This window comes from Poecilia formosa, unplaced genomic scaffold, assembly GCF_000485575.1.
Source record: "Poecilia formosa unplaced genomic scaffold, Poecilia_formosa-5.1.2 Scaffold910, whole genome shotgun sequence".
Lineage (NCBI taxonomy): Eukaryota > Metazoa > Chordata > Actinopteri > Cyprinodontiformes > Poeciliidae > Poecilia > Poecilia formosa.
Window position 1 is genome coordinate 54249 of NW_006800849.1, and position 18813 is coordinate 73061.

Consider the following 18813-nt stretch of genomic DNA (forward strand, 5'->3'; position numbering starts at 1 on the left):
AGCTTTTCCACCACTTTTTCGACAAAATCCCGCATGGCAGGGAAGCCGTTCCTCGTGCCGTCAGAACCATCGAGGAGGAATACAATGTCCTTTTTGGCAGTGTCAACTGAGAAAAGAAGGGAAGGCAAAAGAGTCAAAACCTTTGATCAAAGATGCCTCCCGGGACCCCTGTCAACTAGAGGACTGTCTTGAAATCTCCTAAGCTGTCTCACTCCTTCCAGAAGCTAAACATGGCATGGTCATCACATCAGGCAAACCGGGAACTAAGCATGTATCCAACATAATTTCTATGCCTACATGTGCTTAGAATTGAGACGGGCAACTGCGTAGGTCGCCTTCAGAGGAGCATGCTTGAAAACATACCGAGTACAGTCGGTGACTCGGGGGTGACGTCAACAACCACAGCCTCCACAGAGGCCTGCAGCTGCTGTTGGACACTGGGAAGGTCGGTGAATTCGGACACAGACAGAGCATAATTGGGATCGTGAGATACTTTCTGTAATTCTCTGCTGTCAGATCCTCTACTTCCAATTGCAAAAATCAAGACGCCCATCTGTTTGAGGGCAGCGGCCGGTGCGTCAACACCGTCGAATGATTTTCCGCCACTTAGCAATACTAGGACCTGTGGAACTCCTTCCGGCTGCCTGCTTCCGGCAGAGGAAGTGAAAACGTTATCCCTCAAGTACTGGAGAGCTGCTCCCGTATTGAGGGGTCTACCGCCTTTGTGCCTCAAACCCCTGACGGCATCAAGGATCTGGCTTTTCGTCGTGTACGTGTTCAAGTAGAACTGGACAGCTGGATCCCTGCTGTACTGGACCACTGAGACACGGTCTTTGTTGTCATCTACACTGAGTGTCTCTACTACCCTTTGGACAAAGTCTCGCATTGCTGGGAATCCAGTTCTAGTGCCATCAGATCCATCCAGCAAGAACACCACATCCCTTCCTGCTGGCTGCTGTCGCACCACTAGGGAACATAAGACAAATTCAGGGTGAAGTAGCAAATTCTGCCCCGATGCAAGTCAGATAATGAAAGCAGATCTCCAAAGATACCTTAATTTATCACTGCTAGTAAAACCCATGTATTTCAGCTTGTGGACTTTTGACCTAGGCTGGGAAAAAATTCTTAAATCTCACTTTCAGCTCAACCATATTTGCAGTGATGTGAAAAAGTGTTTCTCCTTCCTTCCTTTTAAGTTTTTTTTTGCATATTTCTCTGACATCGTTTCAGAACATCTAATCAGTTTAAAATTGTGGTCATAGATAACAGACAAATGGAGTTTTTAACTTGTGTTTTTTCTTATGTGAGAAAAATCCAAGCCTATATTCTCTTGTGTGAAAAAAGTATTGCTATTTAAACCTAGTAAATGGAGAAGGTCTGTTCTCGAAAAATTAGGTGAGTCTTCATCCTTTTTCTGCTCACCAGTGATCTTCGTTTTTTAACTCTCCCATGCAGGCCATTTTTCCGCTGTTTGTTATGGCAGACGCATGACCTCTGACCCTATTTGTGGGTATTTCAGTCCTCTGGATTTTGTTGTAGGGTTTTTTGTGACTTCTTGTGTGAGTAACTGTGATCTGCCAGTTGCTGCTTGAACCGTTCATCACCGTTACATGTTCCCTCCATGTTTGTATATCGGCTCTCACTTTGGTCTAAAGCTTTCCAAAGCTTTAGAAATGCCTTTTTATTCCTTTCTATCAGTTTTCCAAACTGATTGACATCAATTGCCTTCTCTCTCATTTGTTTATTAATTTATTTGGATGTCAACATGATGTCCAGCTGTTGACGATCTGTTGGTGTTTTTCACTTTGTCAGGAAGGCCCTATTTTAAATGGAGATGGGCCGATCCGATATTAGTATCAGTATGAAAAGCCAACACCTGTGGTACGTTACCTGCCGTAACAGCGGCTCCTATCTGTATAGCTGCAGTTTCAGGGGATATGGAGGGAAAATCCAGAGCTGACTGTTACACTAGGCTTAATTCACCACTCAAACCTTATTTTGCTTCTGGTCAGTAAGAGTCATGTTTGAAGTTTTCACATGGCTCATTAACATCTCCAACGTATCACTCAACCCACGCCCATAACGGGCGTCGGAAAAGAAGATATGTCAGAGATGTCAGCATCCACGAAAAAGATACCGGTGGAAAGAAAACAGTGCCAGAACTACAAATGTGATTGAGGAATTTATGTCTGGAGGAATGTTTTTTGGTTTCTCAGGGTGAGTTTCAGAGATTTTATTACTTTTAGAACATTATTACAATACATAGCATGCCACTGGCACACATATCTAGGTCTGCCCGTTCCTGGGCTGCACTGCTAAGGCTGTATCACCTACAATAAAATAATCATTACATTTTCCTTTGGGATTGAAGAAAACATTGTTTAACATGTTATATTATTTCCTTCTGCTTATTTGAGGGAATCCCTTGTTAGCTGGTCCCCGGCCTGCTAACGAGGCTAACAGGACAGAAACTCACAGCCTTATTGGAAGATGGAACAAAAGCTCAAAACTTCAAAAATATGTATTTACAGGTGAAGTCGTACCTGTTGACAGGAGTGATGGGGCAATTCGATTCCGTAAATAGTATCGGTGCTGATCTTTATTTTTACGATTTAGCTTGCTTATGATGCTCTGCATGTTAATTAAATACAACTGGTACAAATGGGTGGATAATATTTATATTTCATGGCTATATTTTGGTTCAAACAAATATTATTTCTGCCCTTTCCTCCTCCATTTATTATTTATTTTACATTATGTTTTTAATTGCACTTTCTGAAGCATGTGACAGAAAGTTTGATGCAGTTTATATTTGTCTGTCCAAGGTAGTCAACCTATTGTTTTGGTCAGGTTCGGGTTTTTTTTATTTTACATTGACTGCTATGCTCTAATTGCATTTACTGAACAAATTAAGGTTGTTCAGTTACAACTGAATCTTGTGAAGCTGTTGGTATATTGAAGTTTATTTTACTACATTTCTGTTTGGTTTAAAACACTTTTAAAGTCAATTCAGCAGTTTTTCAGCATTGGTTTGGTACTGGCAACTACTAAACCTCAAATATTTGTAATGGTATCGGGAGTGAAAACAGTGGGTCGGTGCATCCCTAGTTCTAAGTGATGTCTTGAGAACAGATGAGTAATCAGTCTTGGAGCTCAGGTGTGATAAATAATGTTTTGCTTTAATGGGGGCCATGTAAGTTTAAAAACACCAGGGTTTCCCCCAGAAACTTGCTAAGCCCGGTGGTCGGGGTGTCGAGGCGGTCCTCGTATTAAAAGATGTTAAGTTGACAGGAAATGTAAAAGTATTACTGTGTAATTATGTCACGGGAAAAGATGCTATTTAAATGCTATTTAAATGCTATTTAAACCCACAACTAGTATTAAAACAACAAATTTGCACTTCTGTTTAATCCAAATTAAGTCAGCAGCTCCATCAGGCCCCCAGGGCTTCAGGGGCCCCATAAACACTAATATTTTAAAACAGACCACAGATACATAAATGTAACACTTGTTTATTGAGATGATCAATCCTGTTAAATTTTATTCAATTGTTTAGGCATAGATAAATTAAATGATTTTAAATTGTTTAACATTTAAATAGAAGATTTTAAGGAGCTGGCAAGTTTACTTTGTAAAACTTCAAAGAACAATATTTATAGTTAGATTGTTTTGTTACCATAGCAACAATCTAATGCTGTGAGTTTAATCTTTGAATTTACAAATCCAATTTAGTAAACTGCGATTATAACTTATTGCTTTTTAGGCTGGTCAATTAAACTACTCCCTTCTCCCATGTTTCACAAAATCTAACACAGAAGCTGTTAGAGGTGCTGATGATTGTAGCAACAAAAGGGGCCCCTAAGTCAGATTCTGCTCAAGGCCTCATGTAGCCTTGGACCGGCCCTGCATGATGCAACAAACAGGAGATTTAATTCATTGCTGCTAATGTGGCTTTAGTAGCTCTAACATTTCGTGTCTGTTGAGTTTTTAATAAGTGTTACAGAAACTATTCTGGTTGGTCGAGTTTATGGGACGAGTTTCTCAGATCTCCGCATGCATTATCTCTAAGTAGATGACACATTTGATATGGTTTGATGCATCGTGTAACCGGAAAAAATAATAATAAAAATAATAATAAAATAATATAAAATCAGCGTGATGCGTGACTCCAAGGAGAGCGTTAAAGCTCCTCACCGGGCTGAACCTGCATGATCAGGTTAGCGCTGCTTATCCACTAACGCTCCGGCCAACAGGGACCACAGACATGAACTTTACAGGGAAAGACAGACACAGAGCCACACGCTGGGCAGCGCGTTGGGATGGAAACGCCGCATATAATTGTTCGTTCACAGAGATAAATCATTCTCGCCGCTCCACAACGCGCCTCTGAATTCACTACGTTATTCCTGCGGTTCACATTGAGCTGCAACCAGAGCTAAAGCGGCGGGTTTTAAACTCTTACCCAGAGTTTCTCCAAAGGATCATAATTCCTCACAGTAAGTTGATGTAAATATCCATCTGAGTCCAGTTTGAGTGAAAGGAGGCGCGCACGATCCCGCTGAGGTAAAGCAGCGGCACGCGAGGCAAAGCGCAGAGGTGCCAGCTGTGTGATTGGTCCGCGCTGTTGGGTTTAAATGCATAAACTTTAAACCTATCTATTATAAACCTATCCTTTAGGAATAAATCTGCTCTGCTAGTGAAATGCTAAGAGCAAAAGAGACGCTTGCAGCCTGGCATTAAAAACCCCCAAAAACGATTCCCCCCCCAGAAACTTAAACAAGCAACACTTAGCCTGGCGGCGGGGCTAGTAAAGCATGGCGGGCCGCCAGGCTTAAATACACTGAACACCATCTAAAAACTACATGTCATCTTACTTGTTGTCTTTGACTAATATTTAAATTGGTTTGATGTTCTGAAACATTGAAGTTTGACAAACTTGCAAAAAATAGGAAATCGGTAAGGTGTAAACACTTTTCACAGCACTATGAATATATGTGACTTTCAAACATTCATCTTTACCTTCTGTCATCTCCTGACTTTTCATTCCAGTAAGACGCCTCATCAGAAGTTGTTGAATACGAGGCAGATTTACAAAGTCAGGGACAGAGTAGGTGTAGTCTGTGTCAGATGAAATGGCCTGCATTTCAGCTGAATTCGACTGTCTTGATCCGACTGCCAATATGACAACACCCCCACGTTTTAGTGCTGTTGCTGGGCCTCGTGGTGAATCTCTGGACCTTCCCCCGGCCAATACAACAAGTATCTGCTTGGCACCTTCATTTTTTCGTCCACCAGCGTTTGAGACAAAAACTTTGTCTTTTACAAACTGTAGAGCTGCCCCAATATACTGAGGTCGGCCACCTTTTGGCTTAAGGCTTGCAATGTGCTGGAGAACATCGTCTTTTGTGGCATAGGAATCGAGACTGAAACTGATTTCAGCATTGTTGCTATACTGCACAAAAGCAACTTTGTCCTGTTCATGGTCGAGATCAAAACTTTGAACCAGGTTTGCAATGAATTCACGAATGGCGCTGAATGTGTTCCTGACATCATCAGATCCATCAATAAGAAATACAATATCTCTTTTCATTGTGGAACTTGAACCTATGAATGTGAATCATCAGATACATTTTGATAGTGCTGCTGAACAACCAAGTATAGTCACCACCAAAATATAGTCAATATAGTTGAATATTCTGTCTTTTAAGTGAGAGAAAAATTTTCACTTACCAATCCCTGGGCTTACAGAGCCGCTGAGAGAGGCAGTGGCTGACAACAGCTGTTGTCTCACCAGCGGAAAATCAGATGCCTCCTTGAGAAAATACCATGCCCCTGGGGCAAACTGCTCCATCTCAAACCTGTCTGCACTGTCCACTCCAACAGCAAATGGAACAATTCCAGCGTTTTTTAACATTCCCACTGGGCGTAACATATCATCCTCAGACTTTCTCCCACTTGCAAGAATCAGTACCTGTGGGACTCCCTGCTGGAGCCGGCTTCCAGATGAAGCAGTGAAGACCGTATTCCTCACAAAATCAATGGCTCTGCCGGTGTTTACTGAGCCACCTCCTTTCAGTTTCACATTGCTCAGGTGATTCAAAGTGTCCTCCTTCAGTGAGTATTTATTCAAGATAAAGTCAGCAGTGGGCTCTGTGCTGTACTGGACCAAAGCAACTTGTGCTTTACTTGGCCCAATCTCTAACTTCTTGACAAAGTCTGTCACAAACTCCAAAATTAGTCTTTCATTAGGTTTCATGTTATCGGATCCATCAAGAAGGAAAACAATATCAGCTTTCTGATGTTCTGTTTCTACATCTGTGGAAGTGTCTGAAATGTATACAAGCACATATAGACAGGTTCATAAATTTGAAAAGAACAGCCATCTTGAGAACGCTTATATTTTGCTTCTTACCAGTTGTGAACTCAGTGGTTTCTTGTGAGTCCCTCAGTTTGGTTTCCACAGATGTGTAAATTCTTTGCAGGTTTTCATAGTTTGGAACATAAAAATAATGTCCAGGTGTGTAAGACACTGTTTGCATTTCCAATGTATCGGCATTCTTTGTTCCAATACTCAAAGTCTTTATCCCCTTGGCTTTCAGTGTCTGTGCTGGTCCTCTAACATCATCTCCAGACCTACCACCACTAAACAAGTACAGGTGCTGAGAAGCCAGATCGGCTCCTCTGCCTCCCACCGACGCAGCAAAGACATGGTCCTTGACAAACTCCAGTGCTTTACCAATGTTAAGCGGCTGCCCCAGCTTATGCCTCATCGTTCTAATGGAACTGAGCACGTCGCTCTTAGATGAATAGGAGTTCAAGTAGAAATTAGCTGTGGCGTCACGGCTGTATTGAACAACAGCTACTTGGTCTCCATTATGACTCACGTTTAAATTTTCAACAATTCTTTGAATAAAGGCTCGAATTTCTTCAAAGCCATTTCTTGAGTCATATGAGCCATCAATTAGAAAAACTACATCACCTTTCTTTGAATCTGCAACAAAAACAAGAAGCATAGATTAAAGGCAGTCAGGTTTTCTCGTGATGACTTTCCAGTCTGATTCTTTTAAACCAAACCAGAATCAGAGCAGATCTTACCAAAATCTACTGACTGTACCACATGATGGGACGGCTCTCTCAACAAAGACAACACATCCTGCTTGACAGTGGAAAGTTCTTCATAGTCAGTAACAGAGAGGGCATATCTGGGTTCATGAGATATTGTCTGTAGCTCTAAGGTGTCTGCATCACTAGTCCCGATGGCAACTATAGAAACACCCATTTCCTTTAGCATCCTTACTGAGGTTCTTATGTCATCCCCAGATCTTCCTCCGCTCAACAGGATTAGTATCTGTGGGACTCCCTGCTGGATCCGACTTCCTGACTCTGGAGTAAAGACATAGTCTCTCACATACTGGAGAGCAGCTCCAATGTTTTTAGGATAACCTCCTTTGTGAGTCAGACCATCAACCGCTTCGAGAACATCATCCTCAGTCACGTAGCGACTCAGGTTAAAATGAATCTCAGCGGTGCTGCTGTACTGGACCACAGCCACATGGTCGCTGTCGGGACCAACGCTTAAGTCTCTCACTATTCTCTGAACAAAATCTGTGATGTCTGGGAATCTTCGCTGAGAATCATCAGAGCCATCAATCAGAAACACAATGTCTCTGCTGCTGGGATCTGTAAGCAGATGAACCAGACAAGTTGGCTGATTCAGTGAATGACCACTGACTCAAGCTAAGCATTCATCAAGCTGTGAGCAAAGTGTGAAGTCTAGCTGTTAAAATCTTACCATATGATGCTGTTGTGGCAACATACTTCTTACTTGTCTGAATGGATGTGAGGATTTGTTGTTCAGTGTCTGACATGTCACTGGAATCTGCTGCAAGGAAAGCACGGCTGGCTTCCTGGGAAATGGACTGCATCTCAAGGATGTCTGCATTCTTTATTCCCACCACAAACATCATCACACCAATTTCTTTTAGGTTTTCTGCAGCGTTCCTGACATCGTCATTTGACCGTCCGCTAGTCAGAAGAACCAGGGTCTGAGGGACTCCTTGTTGGCGTCTACTTCCAGAGGAAGGTGTGAAAACATTTTCCTTGACGTAATTCAGAGCTGCACCTGTGTTGCGCAACCTGCCTCCTCTGGGCCTGATCGTTTTTAAACTGTCGGCAGCACTCTGCTGTGATTTGTGTGTGTTCAGGAGAAACTCAACAGAAGGTTCATTGCTGTATTGAACCACAGAAACTTGATCTTTCCTCTCACCCACAGTGAGTTTCTCCACCATCTGCTCAACAAAGCCAAGCACTTGTGTGAAGTCACTCAACATTTCATCAGAGGAATCCATTAAAAACACAATGTCTAGTTGCATGAACTCTCTTTGTTGTGTGGAACCTTAACAGAAAACAAAATGTCGAGTTGGTGGATTATTTTCATGAGCTGCAAGTACATCCTCAGAGATAGCTGCTTGTCCCTTAAAATACAAACTGTCTGGTAGCTTAAACTTTAAAAACTCTTTAACTGATTAGTTTGTTCCCCATTTTAAGTCAATACAAATCTTTTAATAATCAATAATATGATTGAAGGATGCGCGCTCTTTCATCTCATATCAATCCAAACAGATAAATTTCTCTGTTATGAATCCCAAATTATTTGACTTGTGGCCAATCAGAATCAATGCATGTTGCATAACCACTTTACAAAAATAACAATAAAAAATCTAATTTGTAACAACTGCTATGAACATTAATAGGAAGAATCTCTGCTGGTTTCTGTTCGCTCCGTCACGGTGTGAACTCTGAAAACACCAGGCGCTCCGGGATCAGAGCTCTGCTGTCTTCTTAAACCATGTGGGTTTTTGCAGATGGCTGTTCTCACTCAACTGTCATGCTAACTGTAAACAAACATTAAAAATGTCGCAAAAGAGAATAAGGAGGAAACTCTTAGGCGTTTCCCCATCTACTTGTTTACGGCAAATCAGTGAGGCTTACGCTGAGCGCGAGTTCATCAGATGTTAACGCTACGCATGGTTGGAATAAACAGGCAGTAGAGATGGCGCAGACCCACCAGTGGATGGGAAAGCAGCTACATCAGAACTTATTTGGCTAATGTGTTTTCATCTCCATTAGAGCAATAACTCAGGGTAAACTTTTGTACCTCTTATTTACCTTCAGTTTCATCTGTTAGTCACTGCTGAAGAAATAATTACTCCTGTTCACAGTCTCTACACTCATAGCCTGTATATACATTTACTTACAGTTTCAGCATATTTAAAGAAACCTTCAATGTCCATGTTTATTATATATTTTTATTCTTTTGTTAAGCACTTCTGGATGGATGCAAACTGCTTTTCAATGCTTTGAACGTGTGACGTGCAAAGACAAGGTCAGTCTATTGTATTCAAGTTTTTATTTTTTCCTCTCCACTGTCGCTACCTGAACGCTGCCTCTCAGCAGCTCGATGCTCTGCTGGACACTTTTAAATCAATTTTTATAATAAACTGAACTTGCTGCATTGTTTAACAACTAGAACGAACTGGAATGCAGGACATAACATTTCTCATCACCGTTCTGGAAAATCTGGGGGTTTTCTCCCACAGTAGATGACTGAATGATCAGCGTGTGAACTCGTAGCTGGATTTGGTGTTTACATCCTGTGATGTGGTGCATTACTCTTAATAGGTGTAGATGTGAATTATTTCACACTTCCACTTAGTTAGCTTGGCAACAAACCTTTTCACGTAGAAATGCAAATTGTTTCTAGTTGAAACAATTTGGAAAAAGCTTTTCCACAAGTTATTTGTCTGAATCTAGCTCAGAAAATGTCCTCTCATCTGGCCAGAACAGCAAATCGAAGCTGGTACCGTTAGCATTGCACTAGGTCTTGATGTCCTGCATCCTGTCTTTATCTTATTAAATTCCTGGTGTCAGACCCAGCAGGGGACCTTGCAGGCATTCCCTTTTACATATTCCAACCTTGGACAACATTTTTTGTACATGTGAAAAAATATTTTTACTGACTTAAAAACAGACCAAAGTGCATTATTTTACTAAGAAGCGCCAGTTTTTGGAATCAAATTTGGGATGATTTAGTGCTTTAAGGGATGGTTGGGTAAGCTACTGCCTGCTAAGCTCAGATTCAGAAATGTGAACGTTCTTACCTAAAACATTAAGTGCTCTTTCTCTGGGCTGTTGCCGTGGAACCCTTTGCACCAAAGACACAAGCTGCTGATGAATGCTTCCAATGTCATCAAATGTAAGAACAGAGAAGGCATAGGATGGGTTATGAGCAATCGATTGGAGCTCTAAAATGTCAGCAGTTTTTGTTCCGACACAGAAAGGAACAACTTTTTCCTTTTTCAGATCGGCAGCAGCTCTTGTGACATCGTCTGCGGATCTTCCCCCCGTCAACAGAATCAGTATCTGAGGGACTCCCTCCTTGTGCCGACTCCCTGAGGATTCTGCGAAAGCATTCCTCCTCACCTGCTCCAGAGCTGCACCAGTATTTCGGGGTTGGCCCCCTCTATGGTCCAGCTGTCGGACTGCATTAAGAACAACTTGTTTGTCTGTGTAGGTGTTCAGACTGAAATGTGTTTGTTGATCTTGGCTGTACTGAACCACAGAAACACGGTCTTTGTTTTCACCAACACTGAGGGTTTCTACTACTTGTTGGACAAAAGTTTTCATTGCTGGGAAGCCACTCAGCGTGTCATCGGAGCCGTCCAACAGAAACACAATGTCTCTTTCAGGAGACTCTAGTTCAACTAGAAGAGAATGCAAGTTTTACGATTAGACATAACGTACAAAACTGTAGATGTGCTGCAAACAGTTTAGCAGAGCAAAACCAGTTGGGAGTGAAAGACTAAGAAGCTTTTGCAGTAGAAAAGTATTCAATGCTTAAATACTTTGGGCAAATTTTAATCAAGAAGAATATTGTGAAAGAAAGGGAATATTCCTCTTTCTTAAATTAAAGATGGAGAAAAGCAACACATTTTATATTTCTATAAACGGTACAAGGAAACTGTACTTGCATAGCACTTTAAGTCCAGCGAACCTCAAAGTGCTTCACACTACATTCAGTCATTCACCCATTCATGAATAATAATCAGTCAATGATGTGTTTATCATTGGCTCAAGGAAGAGCTGCAGAAGCAAGAGAAATCCTCTCCAAGGTCCGAGAAGAAAAATATTCAGAACAAAACAAGAGACAATGCAACCTAGATTGTTGCATCTTCCAAAAAGAACAAAAAGCATGAAACTGATCGACTGATGTTCTGAGAAGATGACGCAGTTTCATTGGCATTAAAGTCTGCAGAGTCTGTGGTAGCGGGACACAAGCAGGGAGGCTGTAAATCTGTGACGCTTCTTACCCATGCCAGGAGGCTGAGTTTGTACTTCAGTCTGGATGAATGCAGCCATCTCAGGCTGAATGGACAGAAGTTCACTGAAGACAGGAAAGTTGAAAAGAAACCTGGAGGAGGAGGCAATTTTCTCAAGTTCCTCCTGGTCAGCACTTTTCATTCCAATGACGAAAGAAAAAACTCCAACTTGCTTCAGGTCCAAAGCAGCGCTGGAGATATCGTCACTGGACGAACCACCGGTCAGCACAACCAGGAGCTGAGGGACTCCCTCCAGGCGCCTGCTGCCAGAGGACGCTGAAAAAACATGTTTTCGCACAAACTCCAGCGCAGTGCCGGTGTTACGAGATCTTCCTCCATTATGTCGAAGCGCCCTGATGGCATAGATAACTGCCTTTTTGGTTTTGTGGGTTGCCAGGTTAAAGTAAACCGTGGCATCATCACTGTACTGCACAACAGCTAACCGAACGCCATCTTTGCCAACGTCTAGCTCTTCTGCCATTCTTCTGACAAACTCTCGGAAAGCTGGAAACCCGTTTCTGGAGCCGTCTGATCCGTCAAGGAGAAACACTACGTCCCTCTTACTGCTGAACGTGTCAACTGGTTGATACATGGATAGAAAGAGTGGTTGTAAACGCAGGATTTCTGTCTTTGTTACGAATTATGTTTTTGTTATATATTAGAACTGCGTGAAGATCGATGAACAGTTAAAAAGAAAAGAAAACAATGATTTGGATGTTTTAGTGTGAATAATCACTACCTGAACAGAAACAACAGAAATATTCCCGATTTCATCCCAACCTTTGAGTGACTTAATGAGGTTTCACTCGTCAATAGTTTTAAAGTAATAAAATATTGTTTACATTTGGTTTTCTTACCTACTAAGTCAGAAATCCCATTCTTGGTTTCCTGATTGTCTTGGTGTATGTTCAGTGCAGAGAGAACTTGTGTTTGGATTGAGTTTAAACTGGAAAAGTCAGTGACCTTGAAGGCGAAGCCAGGTTTAAATTCAATCATTTCCAATTCTGCAAGGTTAGCATCTGCCACTCCCACCCCAACTGCCACAATTTCATGTTCTTTCAGGGCAAATGCTGGTCCTTTCACACTGTCTGTAGACGGTTTGCTAGTGAGGAGGATTAAAGTCTGAGGCACTCCTTCCAGCCTCCTGCTGCCCGTGGACGATGTGAAGACCCTGTGCCTTACAAACTGGAGAGCGGCACCAACATTGAGTCGCCTCCCACCTTTGTGCGCCAAGTTATCAATGGCGTTCATGTTGTCGCTCTTTCTCTTGTGGGAATTTAGATGAAAGCCGACTGTGGGTCTGTCAGCAAACTGAACCACAGACACTCTGTCAAGGCCCTCGTCAACATACAGCCGTCCCACTATGTTTTTAACAAAACTCTTTATGTCTGTGAATCCGTCTCTGGTGTTATCAGAGCCATCCAGCAGGAACACAATATCTCTTTTTACAGCATCATTTTGCACTATGACACAAATAAAGTTCAGTTATTCTGGTCAAGCAGCAAAACATGAGAAAAAAAAGCGTTTCATACAGCAGCTTCATCGCACCAAGAAGGAAAGGTTGTCTGTCTTACCTTGCTGTAGAGCGGCTCCAAGCTGGTCCTTCGGCAGGGAAACATAGGTGTTGATCCTCGATGGTAAGGGTTCCAGTTCCCTGAATTCCTTCACATTGAAAGCAAACGAAGGGTTGTGTGCTATGGCCTCAATCTGCTTCTTGTCTGCATTCTTGACACCAACACCAAACGGTACAACTCCGTCCGTCTTCAGTTCCCCAGCAGGTTCCTTTACACTATCCATGGATCTGTCTGCAGCCAAAACAATCAGAAACTGAGGGACGTTTTGAGCAGCGCGGCTGCCATTGCTGTCAGACATGACGGTGGCCTTCATGTATCTCAGAGCGGCTCCTGTGTTCAGGCTGCGTCCACCAGCCAGAGCCATCCCCTGAATAGCTCTTATCACCTCCTCTTTGGTTTGATAAGTGTTGAGGTAGAAGACCGGGGTGGGTTTCTCACTGTGCTGAACCACAGAGACGCGTACTTTGTCAAATCCAATGTCAAGTGGTTCAATCACTTTGAGGATGAAATCCCGGATGTGGGGAAAGTCTCCTCGAACACTGTCAGTCCCATCAATCAGGAAGGCAACATCTCTTTCACTTCCAGTAATAACAACCTCTGCGGGAAGGCAAAGAAGCCAGTTAGCCAATGCGTCTCGCATTCATAAGTATTCCATTTTTTCAATGTTAAAAGAAGAACATTTGGAGACTAACCTGTTTGATCAACTACTATGTCACCAACCACAGTTATTAGACTCGGCATGATATCATCGGCCAAGGCTGGTAAGTCAGAGAAGCTCCGTTTGTGATAGGCCAGGCTGGGTATAAAGGCAATATTTTCCATTTCTCCTTGGTCAGCTTGCCCAGAACTCACTGTAAAAGTCAAAACATTTCCCAAAGCCAATCTATCAGCCTCGCTTCTAGCGTCATCCTGCAGGGGGCCACCAGTGATCAGGATCAGCACTTGCACGGCGTTCTGCAGTTTGCGTGACCCAGCTGATGTCTGGAACATGTTGTTCAAAGCGTAATTCATGGCAGCTCCAGTATTCAGCACCGAGCCTCCAGTCAGCCTGAGTTGAGAGATTTTGTCCACGACGTCTCTCTTGTTGTCGTAGGTGTTCAGGTAAAATTCAATCCTTGGCCGCTCCGCGAACTGCATGAGTCCAATCTGGACCTGCTCAGGACTTATGTTCAGCTGATTGACGATGTTGATCATGAAGTCTCTCACAAATGGCAAGTTGTTGCTCCCCACGTAGTTTGATCCGTCCACAAGGAACACGATGTCTCGAAACACTCTCTGCGTCTGCACCGTGGTGTACACCACTAGAGGAAAGCACAAAAACACAAATGTTATTTCAGGGCAACTTAACTAGCTTTCGGTATCAGCAACTTTTAAACCATTTATACCACTTGTGAACAGTTGTGGTCCTCAGTGGTGTCATTTGTCATGGCCTTTTCTTTTCTTTAATAAATTTGATGCTGTTGCAGCTCCTAAACTTTGGAATTCTTTACCTATGTCGGTAAAACAGGCCTCTTCTTTAGCAATTTTTAAATCTGCTCTTAAGACTTACCTTTTTCGGTTGGCCTTTGATTCAGTTTGAGCTGCTGCTTTCCTGTATTTATCTGGGTATGTTTATGTATTGTATAGGGTGTTTTAAGTCACTGTATTGTTGGTTATAGTGTGTTTTAATTTTGATTTTTATTTGATTAATTTTGTGATTGTACAGCACTTTGGTCAGTGGTACTATTTTAAAGTGCTATATAAATAAACTTGCCTTGCCTTGCAATATGAATAAAATTAGTTGAATTAAAATGCGTATAGATTTGTCATTTTAAAGCGTAACTATAAACCCCCTGTGTAGGTAAAAATTAAGAAAAACTCCACCAAAGTGGGCGGAGCCAAGACACATTGAGGGGATGAGAGATGTTGTTAGTGTGGCAGTGGTCCGGATGAGGGAAAGCACTGTTACCAACTTAGCAACGTTGTAGCTATGTTTAGCTACTATTTTCACAAAAGTGACTAGCGACAAATCTTTTCTGTTACTGGAGACTTATGGCAAAAACACATGAAAGCAACAGAGACTGCAGCAGCTGAGTGAGCAGCAAGTGCTGCCGCAGCCGCTCCCTGGACCTGCAGCGCTGCGGTCGGTCCGTTGCAGCAGAGCGGACCCGTTCCACTCCATGTCCATATTGCTAACCAATCACACATGAAGCAGAGGAACGCCACCGGGGGCAAATTATGAAATATAATATTTTATTCCAGAGCACTGGGCTGAGATGACATCAACCAAGCTGGACCGTCTGAATGAACCGGAAAGGTTTTTAAAAAATGGCACAAGTTGCACAGAAAGATGAAGATATAACCCTGACAGGCCAATTTAGTCAGCATATCTGCAAAGAAATGTAGATTTTGTGTTTCGTTTCTCTTTAAACACTTCAAATTAAGAGGGATTTGTTGAAACTGGAAAACAACCATCCAGATTCACCCAAGTGAATTTTGTTCAAGTGTAAATGCTTCATTGTGCCTTTTGCTTCATTTTTATTGGCTGGATGTTACAATTTTTGCTAACTGACCAATTTTGGGAAGGTGGTTAGTAAAATGAGGAATTACCTGGATCAGTGGGGCTTTCAACCACCACCGTTCCAGAAAGCGTTGAGAGGGCATCGGTTATCTCCCTGGCGTTGCGAAACAGTTGTCTGAAGTCCTTTGCCATGAACACCATGCTTTCGGAAAAGGCGATCTGTTTCATCTCATCCTCAGCGGCGGCCCTGGAGCCTGCAGCCAGCGCCAGAACGCCCAGGTTCTGCAGAGCCTGAGCCGGCCCCGCCACGCTGTCGCTGGACCGCTTGCTGACAATCAGCAACAGGAGCTGAGGAACGCCACGGCTCATGCGGCTGCCCTTGTCAGGCCTCAGCATGTTCAGCCGCACAAAGTCCAAGGCGGCTCCGATGTTGATGGTCTGTCCCGGTCTGGGTCTGATAGCCGCCAAACCGCCGAGCAGCGATTCTTTGGTGGAATGGGTTTGGAGGTCCATGACCAGCCTGGTGTCAGTGGCGAACTGGGCGATGCCCACTTGGACTGCATTCGGACCGATTTCCTTGGTGCTGACGAAGCGCCGGATGTATTCCCGCACAGTGTTGATGACCGCCGTTCCCATTGTGCTGTCGATCAGGAAAACGATGTCTCGTTCTCCAACCGTTACGACTGCAAACAGAAAAAACTGAATAAATGTTGATCTACAGATGTGATGCAGAACTTTTATATCTTAACTTTTTTTTATTAACATCTCCAAACATCTGCAATTTACAGATTTTGTTGTATTTTAATATCTTTAGCCTTCTTAAAATAAATTTAAATGCTGAAGCCATTCAAATTATATCTGCCATTAAAACCACAACCATTAAAAATTAATGTAATTTTGAGATTATATGTTTCATAATGCTCTTATTGTTGTTTATATATTGTTCTCTATTTTATTTTGTTGTATGTTTATTGTTTAAAATAAACTTACAGGAAACAGAACTACAGTCTTCAGCCACTTCAAATTCAGAACCTGAATATAATCAAATTACTTGAATTCTTAATATAATCAAAACTTTAATACAGATTTTGAACTTTATTCAGCTGAAAGTTTATAAAACAGCCAAGCAAATTAGTGCTTTTTAATTTATGTCAAATTAACTTAAGTGTGTTAAACGTTTAAAGTGTTAGCAAAAGTGCTAAATGACAAATTAGCATTTTAGCAGCAGCGTGTGCAGCTCTGCCTCTTTGTTGGTATTAATTTGTCCCCGTAGCTCATGAACTGATGGCACATTGTGTCTGAATGTTTGGATTTTAGCTTGTGAGCCGGCCACACTGAGGCTCTGTGGGGATTCATCTTCCTCTTCCTCACTGGTGAAGGTTGAACTGGTTTAGATTCATCTGTTCATACTGAAGCTCATCAGTTGAATGCAGGCCTTTCTAAATACGCTGCTGCATCTGCGGTGCACAAAGTTTTTGCAGTTTCATTCATTTGAAATATTTCTGTTTTTCTGCAGTTGTTTTTCAGATATTGTAAATAATCTGACTTCTGAGTCTGCAAATGCTAATTTTCTCCATCTAAATTAAGGAAAGTCATCCTACTGAGTTGCACCTGTAGTCTGATTTATTTCTGATAACTACAGTATTAGTGTTTTAATCTTGTTCAGTATACATCCATATTATTACTCGTCTTGTTTATATATATTTTAACACTTGTGTGAACCTACATATCTTGATGAATTTTGCTAGTGTTTGACCGATAAAGGATATTTTTATTCTACCTGGTCACATGAGCAACAGATGCCATTAAACCTTCTCAGCTGTCCTGTCTGCAGTCAGAAAACAGGAAGTGACATCATGCTGTCACCAGTTTCTGTTCATTGCTGATCGTTATGTGAACTTAATGTGGAAATAACAGAAGTGATGTTACCTTGAAATATTCTGCAGTCACGAACGGATGTTAAAAGCTTCAGCAGCAGAATGACTGAAATCCTGACATTATTCATCTCAACCTACCTGAATCTGTCAAACAGTTCATGAAACCCTCCCAACCCACCAACACCAGAAGAAGTTACATACCTTCAGTGAATTCATTCTGAAATATAATGGAGCGCGTCGCCAAGCCGTTAATGTAGCCATAGAGATTATCATCAGCGGAGGTCAGATCTCTGAAACTGTCAGCTTTCAGCACAAAGCTTTTATCTGTGGCCACCTCTTCCAGCTCTGCAGCAGCATCGGCACCGACCGCCACCCCTAAAGTGACCACACCGGCCCTGATGAGGGCCCGGTGGCCGGCGCCGGTGTCGTCACTGGACGCTCCGGCACTGATGACCACCAAAACCTGGGGCGCGCCCTCCTCTGCCCGGCCTCCGGCCGACTCGCCCAGCAGGCTGTCAGCCACCTCCTCCAGGGCCGCCCCCAGGTTGGACTCATCATCGCCCGAGAAGCTCAGGCCCTTCACCGCCTCCAGGACCGACGACTTCTCATAATAGCTATTCAGATAGAACTTTATTTGTGGGTCGGTGTTGTACTGGACCAAGGCCACCCTAATGCCGTCCCTGCCCACAGACAGGCGCTCAACGATTCTCGTAACCAAATCACGCACATAGGGGAAGTTAGCTGCTCCAACGTTCAGTGATCCATCAATTAAGAATATTAGGTCAGATGAATCTGGTGCTTTAAGGAGAGAAAGAGAAAAAACAGAACAAATGGAAATAGTGAAAGTAAATAATCTAAAGAGACAAAGACATCAACCGAGTTAGAAAATCACTGCATGTGTGACGAAACATTCAGAGTGAATGAATCAACAACAAAACATCATACTGCATGTAGGCTGAACCAAGGAGGATTCCTAATGTGTTTCCTAAGGTGTTTTAGATCTGCAGGCCACCTGCTAATTTCTCAGTTTGTTTAGCTGTTTCCATGGCGATGAACATCCCTGTCCACGGATCGATGTGTAAAACTACAGGTTTCCTAACAATGCTCTGAGGTGCACCTTCTGTGGAAGCTCACACCTGAGCTGTTCCCAAACACGTTTCATCTTAACTAGAATATTGTTCATTAAACATGTTATTATGGTGACTTTATTAAACACCAGATATTTTATCCATGTTGGCTTTCAGATGGCAGCTGCTAAAGGCTCTGAATATTCTGAGGATTTTAACATCAGCCTGTGTGAAACGTTCCTTTGTTCCATGGAAACCTGTCAAAAGGTAACCTGTCCTGGGGTAACCGGTCGTGAGGTAACCTGTCAGGAGGTAACCTGTCCTGGGGTAACCTGTCGTGAGGTAACCTGTCAGGAGGTAACCTGTCCTGGGGTAACCTGTCGTGAGGTAACCTGTCAGGAGGTAACCTGTCCTGGG

At 42.7% G+C, this 18813-nt stretch overlaps 3 protein-coding genes and 1 long non-coding RNA gene across 6 annotated transcripts in view; 1 reads left to right on the forward strand and 3 right to left on the reverse strand.

The window, feature by feature from the left end:
* LOC103132049 (collagen alpha-3(VI) chain) overlaps positions 1 to 18813 on the reverse strand; it is an 80443-nt gene that overhangs the window by 52471 nt on the left and 9159 nt on the right. For 2 of the 3 annotated variants that reach the window (XM_016667119.1, XM_007543801.2), the window contains 4 exons: positions 17531 to 18127; positions 15542 to 16135; positions 13645 to 14253; positions 12953 to 13549 (listed from right to left, as the gene is read on the reverse strand). In XM_016667119.1, coding sequence (XP_016522605.1) covers positions 12953 to 13549; positions 13645 to 14253; positions 15542 to 16135; positions 17531 to 18127 — 2397 coding nt within the window. The remainder of the gene's footprint in view (positions 1 to 12952; positions 13550 to 13644; positions 14254 to 15541; positions 16136 to 17530; positions 18128 to 18813) is intronic. The other variant, XM_007543803.2, reaches the window with a different exon arrangement.
* Positions 5515 to 12454, reverse strand: LOC103132051 (collagen alpha-3(VI) chain-like). The gene is made up of 6 exons (XM_016667120.1): positions 12236 to 12454; positions 10161 to 10763; positions 7793 to 8395; positions 7096 to 7680; positions 6413 to 6991; positions 5515 to 6327 (listed from the first exon to the last, which is right to left on the reverse strand). The coding sequence occupies exons 1-6, from the start codon at positions 12372 to 12374 to the stop codon at positions 5723 to 5725; spliced, it is 3114 nt and encodes a 1037-aa protein (XP_016522606.1). The 5' UTR covers positions 12375 to 12454; the 3' UTR covers positions 5515 to 5722.
* On the reverse strand, positions 10698 to 12095 carry LOC107835002 (collagen alpha-3(VI) chain-like). Its single transcript, XM_016667121.1, has one exon. It carries the CDS (start codon positions 11968 to 11970, stop codon positions 11302 to 11304), a length of 669 nt encoding a protein of 222 aa, XP_016522607.1. The 5' UTR covers positions 11971 to 12095; the 3' UTR covers positions 10698 to 11301.
* The window catches only part of LOC107835003 (uncharacterized), an 18520-nt gene continuing 14120 nt past the window's right edge, over positions 14414 to 18813 (forward strand). The window contains exon 1 of the long non-coding RNA XR_001660828.1: positions 14414 to 14545. This is a non-coding gene — a long non-coding RNA (uncharacterized LOC107835003). The remainder of the gene's footprint in view (positions 14546 to 18813) is intronic.

Excerpts from the sequence above, each read along its gene's own strand:
- LOC103132051 (XM_016667120.1), bottom strand. The coding sequence starts at position 12,374 with ATGATTGAATTTAAACCTGGCTTCGCCTTCAAGGTCACTGACTTTTCC. Across the intron at positions 6,992-7,095 it reads GGTACAGTCAGTAGATTTTG|ATTCAAAGAAAGGTGATGTA; the intron begins GTAAGATCTGCT and ends TTTTTGTTGCAG. Across the intron at positions 6,328-6,412 it reads AACCACTGAGTTCACAACTG|ACACTTCCACAGATGTAGAA; the intron begins GTAAGAAGCAAA and ends TATACATTTCAG.
- LOC107835002 (XM_016667121.1), bottom strand. The coding sequence starts at position 11,970 with ATGTATCAACCAGTTGACACGTTCAGCAGTAAGAGGGACGTAGTGTTT.